Genomic DNA, 14,698 nt, shown 5'->3' with positions numbered 1-14,698 from the left:
CATGTGATGTAAGCTGACCTTTTCTGAACCCTTCTCAATAACTTTTTGTTAGGGTATAAAGGAGCGGAGTTAATGACAAATAATGATTTTAACCGATGAAATATGGCAGCCCTGCTTTTGTTTTGTTTTTATTTTGGGGTTTTTTTTAAGTTTAGGGGGACTTTTTTTCTCTGTATAAAATTTTTTTGAATCTTTTTCTTGTTCAGTTATTAAGAGATTGAGAGGCTTAGATTACACATGTTACTCGGAGTCTGTTTCTGTATACGTGAACCGTTATTAATGTAATCCCCATCTCTTTGAATCATTATCATTGTTATGTTTATCTATTTGAAACTTAATAAAAAAGATTGAGAATGATGAGAAAGGCAATGTTTAAAGGAGATGTTTGTGGCAAATGTGTCTAGAATGGGTTGCCAGTGGTAGTGGTGGAAGTAGCTCCAATAATGGTGTTTAAGAGGGTATAAGTATGCAGAAAATGGAGGGATATGGACCTTGGTGCTGGTAGAAGAACCATAGAATTGTAGAACACTACAGCACAGTACAGGCCCTTCAGCCCTCCATGTTGTGCCAACCCATATAATCCTTTAAAAAAAGTACTAAACCTACACAACCCCATAACCCTCCATTTTCCTTTCATCCATGTGCCTGTCCAAAAGGCTCTTAAATACCCCTAATTACCCTTAAAGTACCCCTAATAAAGAGATTTAGTTCAATTTGACTGTATCTGATGCAGAAATAAAACAAAGAACATTAAAGCATAGTACAGGCAATTCAGCCCACAATGATGTGAAGAACTTTCATGTAATCCACCGCCTCCCTCCCATAGAGCACTCCATTTTCCTAGCATCCATGTGCCTATTAAGTGATTGTCTAAGGCCCACCACATTAGGCCTCAGCCAGGGTAGGTGTTGGAAGCTTAATGTATCTGGCTCTACTACCACACCTGTCAGCACATTCTATGCACCCACCACTCTCTGTGAATAACATACCCTTAATGTCCACGTATACTTTCTTTGAATCACCTTAAAATTATGCTTTTAGATATTATCCATTTCTGCCCTGCGAAAAATTCTCTGAAAATCCATTTGATCTATGCTCTTATTATCTTGCCTCTGTCAAATCACCTTTGTCAAGACACCTCTCATTCTTCTTCGCTCCAGAGAGAAAAGCTCTTCTTTGCTCATAAAACATGCTCTCTAATCGAGACAGCATTTTGGTAAATATCCCCAGTGCTGTCTCTAAAGCTTCTACATCCTCCCTATAATAAGGTGACCTGAACTGAACTCAATATTCCAAGTGTCGTTTATAGAGCTGCAATATTACCCCACGGCTCTTGAGCTCAATTCCACAACTAATGAAGACCGACACACCATATGCCTTCTTAACAACCTTACCAACTTGCAAAGCATCTTTGAGTGATCTATGGAAATGGAGCCCAGGATCCCTCTGCTCCTCCACACTGTGGAGAATCCTGAAATAAGTCCTGTATTCTGCTTTCAAATTTGACTTTCCAAGGTAGACCTCCACCTGCCACTGCATCTATATCTTATGGACTACATTGTTGGCCAAAGGGCCTGTTCCTGTGTCATACTGTTCTATGTTCTGTAATCTATGTTCTTTAATTAAATAATAACTAATTAAAATCCCTTGGATTACTTTTATACAAAAAAACCTTAGCCTAGCATAAATAGACCTTAAGACATAGGAGTAGAATTAGGCTATTTGGTCCATTGAGTCTGCTCGGCCATTCCATCAGGGCTTACTTATTATTCCTCTCAACCCCGTTCTCCTGCCTTTTCTCTGTATCCTTTGATGCCAAGACTGATAAAGAACCTATCGACCCCAGCTTTAAGTATATCCAATGACTTAACTGTCTGTGAATTTTACAGATTCTCTACCCTCTGGATAAAGAAATCCCTTCTCATCTCTGTTCTAAATGGATGTCCCTCTATTCTCAGGCTGCGTCCTCTGTTCAGAGGCTCTCCACTGTAGCAAATATACTCTCGACATCCATTTAACCCAGGACTTCCAATATTTTTCAATGAGATCCCCTTTCATACTTCTAAACGCCAGTGAGTACAGATCTAGAGCTATCAAAACCTCCTTAACGTCAACACTTTCATTCCTGTGATCATTCTTGCGAACCTTCTCTGACCATCACCAATGCAAGCACATCTCTTCCTAGATAAGGGGTCCAAGCTGCTCACAATACTCCAAGTGCAGCCTGACCAATAACTTATAAACTCTCAGCATTACATCCTAGCTTTTATGTTCTAGTGCCCTTGAAATGAATGCCAACATTTCATTTGGCTTCCTTACCACCAAATTAACCTTTAGGCAATTCGGCACCAGAGCTACCAATTCCCTTTGCACCTCTGATTTCTGAATTTTCTCCACATCTATAAAATAGTCTAGCCTTTATTCCTTCTACCAACATGAATAACTATACACTTCCCTACACTATATTCCATTTGCCACATTTGTCCATTCTCCCAATCTATCTAAAATCTTCTTCCTCAATACTACCATGCCCCTCCACTTATCTTTCCCACAAACTTGGCCACATCTAAATCACTGATGTACAGAATAAGATGAAAAGAAGCGGTCCCAACACCGACCCCTGCTGAACACCAATAGTCAAGAGTAGCTGACCAGAAAAAGCCAATCTTTTATCCATGCTAGTAAATCTTTCATGTAAATAATCTGGGCTCTTATCTTGTTAAACAGATCCATGTGCAACACCTGGTCAAAGGTGTTCTGAAAATCCACTGACTCTCCTTTGTCTACCCTGCCTGTTATTTGCTCAACGAATTCCAACAGATTAGTCAGGCAAGACTTCCCCTTATAGAAACCATGACAAATGTGGCCTTTGTTACCATATGCCTCCAAGTACCTCAAAACACCATCATTAATAATGGACTCCAACATCTTCCACCACCACTGAAGTCAGGCTAATTGGCTATAATTTGTTTTCTTCTGCTTTTCCCTTCTTAGAGTGGAATGACATTTGCAATTTTTGTGTCCTCCAGATCCATTCCAGGATCTACTGATTATTGAAAGATCATTACTAATGGCTCCATAATCTCTTCAGCAACCTCTTTCAGAACTCTGGTGTCCATCAGGTCCGGGTGACTTATTTACATTCTGACCTTGTTGCTTCCCAAGCACATTCTCCTCTGAACCCTCTCCAATGCCATCACATCCTTTCATAAGAACATAATAACATAAGAAATAAGAGCAGGGTAGGCCATCTGGTCCGTTGAGCCTGCTCCACCATTCAATAAGAACACGGTTGATCTGGCCATAGTCCCGCTTGGTGGCGCAATAATATCAGCGCCGGACTCCAGAGCGAAGGTTCCTGAGTTCAAATCCAAGTCGGGTTGAGCATCGAACTAGCAACTCGGCCTCGTAAAAACAAGAATAGCTTGTTACAGAAATACCGTCAAAAGACGGTGCCCTGGTAACTGCACTGCCGAGTTAAGGGCTATTCTTCTTCTTCTGATCTGGCCATGGACTCATCTCCACCTTCCTGCCTTTTCCTCATAATTTTTAATTCCCCAACTATGCAAAATCTATCCAAACTTGTCTTAAATATATATATACTGAGGTAGCCTGCACTGCTTCATTGGGTAGAAAATTCCACAGATTCACCACTCTCTGGGAGAAGCAGTTCCTCTTCATCTCCATCCTAAATCTACTCCCCTGAATCTTGAGGCTATGTCCCCTAGCTCTGGTCTCACCTATGGTAGTGGAAACAACTTTCCTGCCTCTATCTTATCTATCCTTTTCATAATTTTATATGTTTCTATACAATCTCCTCTCATTCTTCTGAATTCCAGTGAATACAGTCCCAGGCAACTCAATCTCTCCTCATAGTCTAACCCCTTCATCTCTGGAATCAACCTGGTGAACCTCTTCTGCACTGTCTCCAAAGCCAGTATATCCTTCCTCAAGTAAGGAGACCATAACTGCATGCAGCAATACCCTGTACATTTACAGCATAGCCTCCCTGCTCTTGAATTCAATCCCTCTAGCAATGAAGGCCAACATTCCATTTGCCTTCTTGATAGCCTGCTGCACCTGCAAACCAACCTTTTGTGATTCATGTATAAGCACTCCCAAGTCTCTCTGCACAACAGCATGCTGCAATTTTTTACCATTTAAATAATATCTACTCTCTCATTTTACCTTCCAAAGTGAATGACCTCACATTTACCAACATTGTACTCCATCTTCCAGACCCTTGCCCATTCAGTTAACCTATCTATATCTCTCTGCAGACTCTCCGTATCTTCTGCACAATTTGCTCTTCCACTTAATTAAGTATCATCAGAAAACTTAGATGCACTACACTCGGTCCCCTCTTCCAGATCATTAATGTAAAACATGAACAGATGCGGGCCCAGCATCGACTCCTGCAGCACAACGCTCACCACTGATTGTCAGCTAAAGTAACCCCCATGTATCCCAACTCTCTGCTTTCTATTAGTTAACCAATCCTCTGTCCATGCTAATACATCACCCCAAACTCTATGCATCCTTATGTTATGGATAAGTCTTTTATGCGGCATCTTACCAAACACCTTCAGGAAATTCAAGTATATAACATCCATCTGTCCCCTCTATCCACTGCGCTCATTATATCCTCAAAGAACTCTGGTCAGTTTGTCAAACAGGACCTGCCTTTGCTGAATCCATGCTGCATCTGGTTGATGGATCCATTTCTTTCCAGATGCCTCACTATTTCTTCTTTAATGATAGCTTCAAGCATTTTCCCAATGACTGGCCTATAGTTACCTCCCTTTTGCCCACGACCACTTTTGAACAGTGGTGTGACATTCACAATCTTGCAATCTGTTAGGACCTGCCCAGAGTCCAGAGAATTTTGGTAAATTATCACCGAAGCCTCTACTATCACTTCTGCCATTTCTTTCAGTACCCTGGGATTCATTCCATCAGGACCAGGTAACTTGTCTACCTTCAGGCCCGCAAGTTTGCTCAGCACAGCCTCGTTAGTGATAGCTGTTGAATTGAGGTCTTCACCTCCAGTCGCATCCATAAAATCCCTTTTTGGCATGTCCCTTTCTTAGATAAGGTCCCAGAACTGTTCACAATATTCCAACATGGTCTGACCAATGCCAGTAAAGCCTCAGCCTTCCATCTTTAATCTCATACTCAGTCTCAATTAGCAGATTCTTCATTTTGAGATTGTTTTCACTGGTTCCAGATAGCTACAGGCAGAAGAAGCCTCATATCTGCATCTGCCCATTCAAGCCCCAGTAAGCAATTTGTACTTTTCAATTAGATAATTCTTATAAACCACAGAATTATCATCTTAGTTATTTAATCTCTCTTTATAGTATAGTAAACCTTCATTCTTTGTCCTCTATCACAGTTATATCCTTCCTTAGGCAGGGAGATCATACTTGTACACAATATTCACTTTATCAGAGCTCCACATAATTGCAATAATCTTTACACTCTCACCTCTCTGCCCATTCCACCACCCTGTGCTTACCTCACTGCAATCTACACGTTTGTTTTACTGTCTTCCTCACAGTTCACAGAGAGAGGGTGTGATCTAAGTTTAACTACCAAGTGAGTTTGCATGTAGACTCGTTTGAAATTATATCCTAATATCTATATATAAAACCATACACAGAGTCATATAGAATGCAGACGGGCTCTTCCATTCACTCTGTCCATGACAATCTACACTCATCCTATTTGCCTACACTTAGAACCATATCCCTCCATGTCTTGTCTATTTAGGTGTTTGTCTAAATGCTTCTTTGTATTTGACTCCACCATCTCCTCTGGCAGCATGTTCCAGCTATCACCATTCTCTTACTCCTCAGATCCCCTTTAAGCTCTTTCCTCTCACCTTAAACATGTGTTTGTACCATGGGAATATCAACCCTATCTAAACCTCTCATCCAACTGGTCATCCTTCAACCTCATTCACCTCCAGGGAATACAACCCCGTTTATCAAATCTGTCCACATTACTCAAATCCTCCAATCCAGGACACATCCAGTGAACCTTCAATGAAATCACATTCTTCCTCTCAACACCTGTACTCACTGGAGTTTACAAGAAGGAAGGGGGATCTCATCAAAACCTTTTAAGAATTGAAAGGCCTAGATAGAGTGGATGTGGAGAGGATGCTTCAAAAAGTGGGCAAGTCTAGAAACAGAGGGCACAGCCTCAGAAAATATTCCAAGTGTGCTCTAACTGTGTTTGTGAACTTGCAATATGTTGTCCTAATTCTTACATTCTGTGCTCTGATCTATGAAGTCAAGCCTACCGTTTGCTTTCTTCACCACTAATGGTGCCATTTTCAGTGAACTGTGGACTTGGGTCCTCAGGTCACTCAATTTGTCAAGATTCTTTAGTAATGTACCACTTACAGCATGAACAACCTTTCTCCCTCTCCACAACCCCATCATATGCAAACTCCTCATCATCCTCCTACTTACAGTGGCATGCAAAAATTTGGGCACCCCTGGTCAAAATTTCTGTTACTGTGAATAGTTAACCAAGTAGAAGATGAACTGATCTCCAAAAGTCATAAAGTTAAAGACGAGACATTATTTTCAACCTTTTAAGCAAGATTAGTGTATTATTTTTGTTTTGTACAATTTTAGAGTGAAAAAAAGGAAAGGAGCACCATGCAAAAGTTTGGTCACCCCAAGAGATTTGAGCTCTCAGATAACTTTTACCAAGGTCTCAGACCTTAATTAGCTTGTTAGGACCATGGCTTGTTCACAATCATCATTAGGAAAGGCCAGGTTATGCAAATTTCAAAGCTTTCCAAATACCCTGACTCTTCAAACCAACAAACAGCAGCCATGGGCTCCTCTAAGCAGCTGCCTAGCACTCTGAAAATGAAAATAATTGATGTCCACAAAGCAGGAGAAGGCTATAAGAAGCTAACAAAGCATTTTCAAGTAGCCGTTTCCTCAGTTTGTAATGTAATTAAGAAATGGTAGTTAACAGGAATGGTGGAGGTCAAGTTGAGGTCTGGAAGACCAAGAAAACTTTCCGAGAGAACTGCTCATAGGATTGCTAGAAAGACAAATCAAAACCCCCATTTGACTGCAAAAGACTTTCAGGAAGATTTAGCAGACTCTGGAGTGGTGGTGCACTGTTCTACTGTGCAGCGACACCTGCACAAATATGACCTTCATGGAAGAGTCATCAGAAGAAAACCTTTCCTGCATCCTCACCGCAAAACTCAGCATCACAAGTTTGCAAAGGAACATCTAAACAAGCCTGATGCATTTTGGAAACAAGTCCTGTAGACTGATGAAGTTAAAATAGAACTTTTTGGCCGCAATGAGCAAAGGCATGTTTGGAGAAAAAAGGGTGCAGAATTTCATGAAAAGAACACCTCTCCAACTGTTAAGCATGGGGGTGGATCGATCATGCTTTGGGCTTGTGTTGCAGCCAGTGGCACGGGGAACATTTCACTGGTAGAGTGAAGAATGAATTCAATTAAATACCAGCAAATTCTGGAAGCAAACATCACACCGTCTGTAAAAAAGCTGAAGATGAAAGAGGATGGCTTCTACAACAGGATGATGATCCGAAAGACACCTCAAAATCCACAATGGACTACCTCAAGAGGTGCAAGCTGAAGGTTTTCCCATGGCCCTCACAGTCCCCTGACCATCGAAAATCTGTGGATAGACCTCAAAAGAGCAGTGCATGCAAGATGGCCCAAGAATCTCACAGAACTAGAAACCTTTTGCAAGGAAGAACAGGCGAAAATCCTCCAAACAAGAAGTGAAAGATTCTTAGCTGGCTACAGAAAGCGTTCACAAGCTGTGATACTTGCCAAAGGGGGTGTTACTAAGTACTGACCATGCAGGGTGCCCAAACTTTTGCTTCAGACCCTTTTCCTTTTTTGTTATTTTGGAACTGTAAAAGATGGAAATAAAAAAGTAACCTTGTTTAAAATATTTAAGAAATGTGTCATCTTTAACTTTATGCCTTTTGGAAATCAGGTCATCTTTTACTCGCTTAGCCATTCACAGTAACAGAAATTTTGACCAGGGGTGTCCAAACTTTTGCATGCCACTGCATATGATATGTAACCATACCTCCTACATAAATATCCATTTACAACAAATAACCCAGTACCACTCTCTGTGATATACCCCCAATGAGAAAATCCTTTACCCTCTGCCTCCTGTCACCAAGACGCTTTTGGATCCCATTAGCCAGCCTGCCTTGGATTCCATATACCTTAACCTTCTGGACTTGCCTTACAAGCAGGACCTTAACTGAATCCAGTGAATCACCACACATGATGCTATGGTAACTGCTTAGTGCTTACAACAGCCAGGGCCTTCCCATTAAGTATGGCAGGATTCAATACTATTCTTGAAAGGCTTAAAAGCATTTTACACAACTGTTATGTGTGCTGAACAAACCAGATGGAAACTCGTTGGTGCGCCTCGAAAGGGGTCACTGGGGATTATAACAAACTGCTACAGCTAATGCTGATTGAGCAGTTGAGAGGTTGTGTCCCTGAAGGTATGCGGACCTATCTAGATGAGAAGGAGGCAGAGACTCTGTCTGCGACTGCCAAGTTAGCAGACGAGTATGCCTTAACCCACAAGATAAAATTTTCCCCAAATAAGAGCTACCAGAGAGGCAGTAGGGACGGTAGAGAAAGCCCACCGGCTAATTTGAATTTGAAATGGGGACTGGTATTGGAAGCCTGGGAGAGGTAGATGTCCCATTTGCCTGTGTTCAGGTTGTGAAGGTACCTGTGGAGTCACAGGGTACTGAACCTTGTGTGGAGACTCAGGAAAGGTCTGAGGTATCTGACCTGGATAAAAAGGAATGCAATCCTTTTGGGTCAGATGGACTTGGTTCAGCGAGTAAGGGGTTAACCTTGGCACCAGTAGAAAGTGAGAATTCTCAGTCATTTGTGTTAGGAAGTGCTCCAACAATTAGAGATGAGATGAAAGCTGGTGAGGGGAATGTTAGTGAAGATATTGGAAAAAGTATTGTTCCTGAACTTTTGAATAAGGAAAATTTAAAGTCTGGATTGGTTTTAGAAGCATTGACCATGCTGAAGGGTCAATGGTTTGTTAACAAGGTGCCAGTGAATCAATTACAGCTTGTTTTGAAATTTAAGGATAAACAATGTGGTGATGTTGTTCAAGTTTGTGATTTGGAGAGGCAGAACTTGAAGTGTTGTTTTGACCAAGAGGGATCACCTGCAGGTGGTAAACTGGAAACTAATGGACTTAAAGATCTTGAAGATAAAATTAATGACTTGCTTAAAATTAATGAGTGGTTTGAAAGTTCAGCAAATGGGCTTAGTTTGGAAAACATTAGTGATAAGCAAACCCCTGAGCAGGGAGTCTGTGAAGGCCTATTCCAAACTGGTGAGCACGCTGATCACATGAGGATTAAGTGTTCTGTGCGGAAGTGGAAAAGAGATAATGGTTGATAAAACACCATTTTGAATAACAAGATCTGGTTCTGCAGAAATTTGACTTTTTTGTGTAACAAAGCATGTGAATAATAAAGACAAGGTCATGGTAGATTGACTGACTAAATGTTAAGCTTAAAAGTGAAATATAGATTAGTATTTGTATACACTTCTGTAATGTGTTACATGATAATCACACATGTATCAGTTTAACCTCTGTAATATACACCTAAGTTAAAAATTATTCCACTGTAGAAAAAGAATTACTGGCACTTATCCTGGCGTTACAGCATTTTGAGGTTTACATTTGTCCGGCACAGAAACCATTGATAGTTTATACTGATCACAACCCATTGGTATTTTTGACTAACATGAAGAATAAAAATAGACAGTTATTAAGTTGGAGTCTGATGTTACAAGAATTTGATATTAAAATACAACATGTAAAGGGAACTGACAATGTAATTGCTGATTGTTTATCCAGGTGTTAATTTGAAATCATATCTGTGTTACCCTGTTGATTAAGGACCACTTCTGTATTATATTAGATTCTGTAATGTGCCTTACTAGTTAATTTTCACCCCCGGTAAAAATTCTTTGAAGGGTGGGGGTGTTATGTGTGCTGAACAAACCAGATGGAAATGGGATCCAGAGCTGACCCCCCCCGGGAACTATGCTGCTAATGAGAGAGATGAAGAACAGAGGTAGAGGCACCTGCTGCAGATAAGAGAGAGAGAGAGTCGGATGATTTAGTATTATGGTTTCTTCACCGATGGAAAGGTAAACAATCTTTTGCTACAAGTACACTTCTTTGCTCGTTAACATTCTTGCTGAGACAGCAGGGAGTGGCCTCATTTGATGGACATGGGCATAGTGAGTTGATGGATGGCTGACACCCCGTCAGTAGGGATAAAAGACGGGTCTGGGGAGACACCCTCAGACACACCAGAGGACACTGAAAGAGTGTTGTGCACCCACAGGAAGGTGGGGGCCTGGAGGATCGGTTCAGGAGAATCGGTCCGGAGCTCACGGTGGATGAAGGCAGACCGGTGGGGACTTGTGTGTGTGCGTCCGCCCTTGCCTGGGTGACGAGTCCATCACTGAAGAACGGTCTAGCCTGGTACGGAAGGGTCATAGCCGGTGACCCCAACGGTACAACGGAACAAGAAGACGATGGAAGGTTTGCCTGCTGCAGCGGCTCATCTCTTGCTCGCTCTCTCCCTCTCTCTCTCTCTCTCGCTCTCTCTCTCACTCTCTCTCTCTCTCTCCAACAATTGCAACACAACAACTACCTCAGCGCGAACTGAACTGAACTTCATATTCTTCTATGACAATTCATTTACCCCTAGACTTTGATACAGCTTGGTTTTGATTCTTATTCCTACACTTTTGTATTTATCATTGCTAACCTGTTTTATCTGTATATTTGCATTGTTGATACTGTTTTGCTTAGTTTACTAATAAACACCTTTAGTTACAGTACCACCAGGCTCCAAAGTATCATTCCATTTCTGCTGGTCTGTTAACCCAGTTACGGGGTATGTAACACAACATAGACAGGAATATTGTTTGCACAGGTGAAAGTCAATAGAAATTTGGCATTTTTTTATTAATAGCATTGGACAGATCCCTAATGCAGAACAAAAGGCCTCACTGAAGAAAATAGATGATTCATGCAAAACAATGTGTACAGTACCTCACAGAATGTCATTTCTTTACTCAGATTATTATTATAAATTACCAATGTTAACGTGCAGGAATGTTTGTTGGCAGCTTTTATGGTCTTATATTGAATGTGATATTAAGTCTGGTCTAAAAGAGGCCCACTCCAGAAAGTTTGCGGGAAAAAATCTTTGTGGTTTGGAGAGCAGTGGGAGGAAAATATAGATTTACTGGTCACATTCTATTAGTATTCCGGTTATTATCAGTTTTGACAAACCTTTTGAATCCATCTCTAAAAAACATGCTAAACATCACCCAGAATGAATTTCTCCATTCACAAATGCCTTCCCCTTCTTGTCTTTAAAAAAAACAGTTCCTAAGAATTTTAGCATTAAAAGAAACAATCCAGATTCTAATAAAGACCTGGTTCTCTGCTGAAGTGCCTATAGATTAGTGGACAGGGCAAGCTGACTGTTTCTCCAACCTTGGCTGGCATCCAGCAGGTGTAATTATCCCAAATCCCAGCACATCCTGAAACGAAAAGAAAAGCAAACATGCCTTTAGTGTTATTGTGCAATTAAGGTTCTTTTGTGTCAACATCTTTCATTACTAACAGACAGAAAATCAATGAGGAAGTATATACATCATTTATCGTTCTCTTCTAAACATTCAATTCATTGTCTGACTGAAGAGGCGATAGCAAAAAGAAAACTACTGTAGTTTGTCCATATAGATAAAAGACCCTGACCCAAAACCTCAACTATCCATATTTCTTTCCACAGATGCTGCCTGACCCATGAGTTCCTCCAGCATCTTATTTGTTGCTCCGGATTCCAGCACCTGCAGTCTCTTGTGTCTCTGCTATAAGAAAATTAATCAGGATAAGCAGTGTCTGTGGCTCAGTTATAGAGTCATAGGCCCTTCATACAGGCCCTTCAGCCCATCTAGTTCATGCTGAACTATTGTTTTGCCTTGTCCCATTGATCTGCACCTGACTCCTAGCCTTCCATGCCCCTCCCATCTAGGTATTTAACCAAACTTCTCTTAAATGTTGCAATTGAACCTGCATCCACCACTTCTGCTGTCAACTTACTCCATACTTGAGTCACTCTCTGAGTAAAGAATTTCCACTTCAGGTTTCCCTTAAGTATTCCACCCTTCACCCTTAACCTATGACGTCTAGTTCTAGTCTCATCCAAGCTCAGTGGATAAATGCCTGCTTGTATTTATCCTGTTTATACCTGTCATTATTTTGTTTTCCTCTATTAAATCTCCCCTTATTCTCCTACACTCCAGGGAATCAAGTCCTAGCCTATTCAACTTTTCCCTATAACTCAAGTCCTTGTAAATTTGGGATGGTTCATGGTTTAATTAGGGATCTTGAATCAGCCACAGTTCAACCCATTGAGTTGCTCAAGCAGTTTGTGTGTTTTTCCAGATTTCAGCCTCTGTAGTTTCTTGTCTCTAGATAAGAGGTAACAGCTGGACAAGATCAGCCATGATTGATGGAGAAGCTTGATGGGCAGAGTGGCCTACTCCCACTTTTTTTTTAACATTCTTATGCATTTGCCAGGTTAATCTGCGAATGGATGCCTCTACTTTCTTAGAAATTTACATCAGTTCAGCATGTCACCTAAAACTTTGACAAGCCTCTGTATGTGCACAGTGAAGAGTTTCCTGATTGGTTGCATAATGGCTCGGTATGCAAACACCAATGCCCAGAAATGGAATAGTCTCTCAAAAGTGGTAGATACAGCCCAGTCCATCACAGGGAAAGCCTTCCCCACCATTGAGCACATTTAAAGAAAGCAGCATCCAGACGATCAAAGACCCCCACCATCCAGGCTATGCCTCTTCTTGCTATTACCATCGGGCAGGAGGTACAGAGGCCTACAGCACCGGATTCAGGAACAGTTACTATCGTACAACCATCAGGCTCCTGTACCGGCGTGGATATCTTCACTCACTGATTCTCTGAACTGATTCTACGACCTACAGGCTCACTTTCGAGGGCTCTAGGATTCATATTCTTAGCATCATCTTTTTATGTGCTTAATGTGTCTTCTTTTGCACAATGGTTGTCAGTCATGGCTTTTATATAATTTTTCATGAGCGTTATTGTATTTTATTTTCCTGTAAATGCTTGCAAGAAAATGAATCTCATTTGAATGACATATACAGTATGTACTTTGATAATAAACTTACTTTAATAGAACACTCCAGCAGCTGGCTGATATAACACTGCCGGGGGAACATTGCACTAAAATCAGACCACGATGAGGCGGGGGCACGTGGAGGCTGCAGTGCAGCTTATAATTGGCAAGGCAGGTGCTCCGGACACGTCTGTGAGTCACGCTTGTCAAGCTGCTGCCATCAGGGTGATAAAGTTACTCCAGCAGATCCATCTAATTGATCCCCAGGACAGCGACAGCACATTGAAAAGAGCCGCTGAGAAGCTAATTAGCTCCATCAGGCTTGGTGGCAATATCTACCTTCAGGAGATTTCACGATGTTTCCTGTCAGGTAATAACGGTGTGTACATTTCTTATTCCCACACAGCCACCTTTCCCAACTAAAAGTTCTAGATTTACTGAAACTGTAAACATGACCTTAAACTTACCTTGCCTACGAAGCCCGCATACAAACTTCTACCAATTTATACTTGTCTTATTGGCTGCATCATTGATTCATACATCTTCAGTCCACCGTGTCCATGTCAACTATCAAGGGCCCATTTAAGCTAACCCTTCAATAATCCCATTTTATTTTTCCACATCTACATCAATCACTCTGAATTCTACAGCTGACAATGATCTTGGGAATGCAGGAAGCAAATGGAGCACCTAGAGCAGGGGTTCCCAACCCAGGGTCCACGGACCCCTTGCTTAAAAAGTGTTGGCAACCCTTGACCTCGAGAAAACCCACACAGATTTAATTTGTAAAATGTTACCAGATTCTGCCTTTCTGTTCATCATCATTATCACTGCTAAAACATGTGATGTGTATGCCCTGGTAAAAGTGCAATTGAATTGTTCCCTGCTATGGGAACATTGCAGCTTTAAATCACTATTAGTATCAGGCACAAGGCTTGATTATTAAGTTTGTGGACGATATGATACTAAGAGGTGTTGTTGCTAGTGAAGAAGGGTATTGTAGATTACAAGGAGATCTTGATCAGTTGGGAGAGTGGTCTGAGGAGTGGCAAATTAATTTCAAAACAGGTAAGTGTAAGGTGATGCATTTTGGAAAGTCAAATTGTGTTGGACATGCTATGAATGATGAAGTACTAGGAAAGGAGGGACTTGGAAGCACAGTTTATTGAAAGCAGCATCACGGGTAGACAGGATGTTGAAAAAGGTGTTTAGCATGCAGACCTTCATCAGTCAGGGCGCTGATGATTGGAGTTGTGACATTGTGTTTCATTGCTGAGGTTGCACTTGGAGTATTGTGCAGAGCTTTGGTCACCCAAATGAGGTCAAACTGGAAATAAATCAGGGAAGATTTATGGGGATGTTAGCAGCAGGAACAGTTTGTGGTTGGGGTCAAATCAACACATACAAACAAGCTGGATGAACTCAGCAGGTC

The 14,698-nt window shown here is 41.3% G+C and overlaps 1 protein-coding gene across 3 annotated transcripts in view; it reads right to left on the bottom strand.

The window, feature by feature from the left end:
- The window catches only part of LOC140732348 (vasoactive intestinal polypeptide receptor 2-like), a 152,019-nt gene that overhangs the window by 107,989 nt on the left and 29,332 nt on the right, over positions 1-14,698 (bottom strand). For all 3 annotated transcript variants that reach the window (XM_073054860.1, XM_073054862.1, XM_073054859.1), the window contains one exon: positions 11,537-11,644. In XM_073054860.1, the coding sequence (XP_072910961.1) occupies positions 11,537-11,644 (108 nt within the window). The remainder of the gene's footprint in view (positions 1-11,536; positions 11,645-14,698) is intronic.

This window comes from Hemitrygon akajei, chromosome 8 (assembly GCF_048418815.1).
Source record: "Hemitrygon akajei chromosome 8, sHemAka1.3, whole genome shotgun sequence".
In the NCBI taxonomy this organism is placed as follows: Eukaryota; Metazoa; Chordata; class Chondrichthyes; order Myliobatiformes; family Dasyatidae; genus Hemitrygon; species Hemitrygon akajei.
Note: the sequence above shows the minus strand (reverse complement) of the source record. Positions and strands in the feature narration are given on the sequence as shown.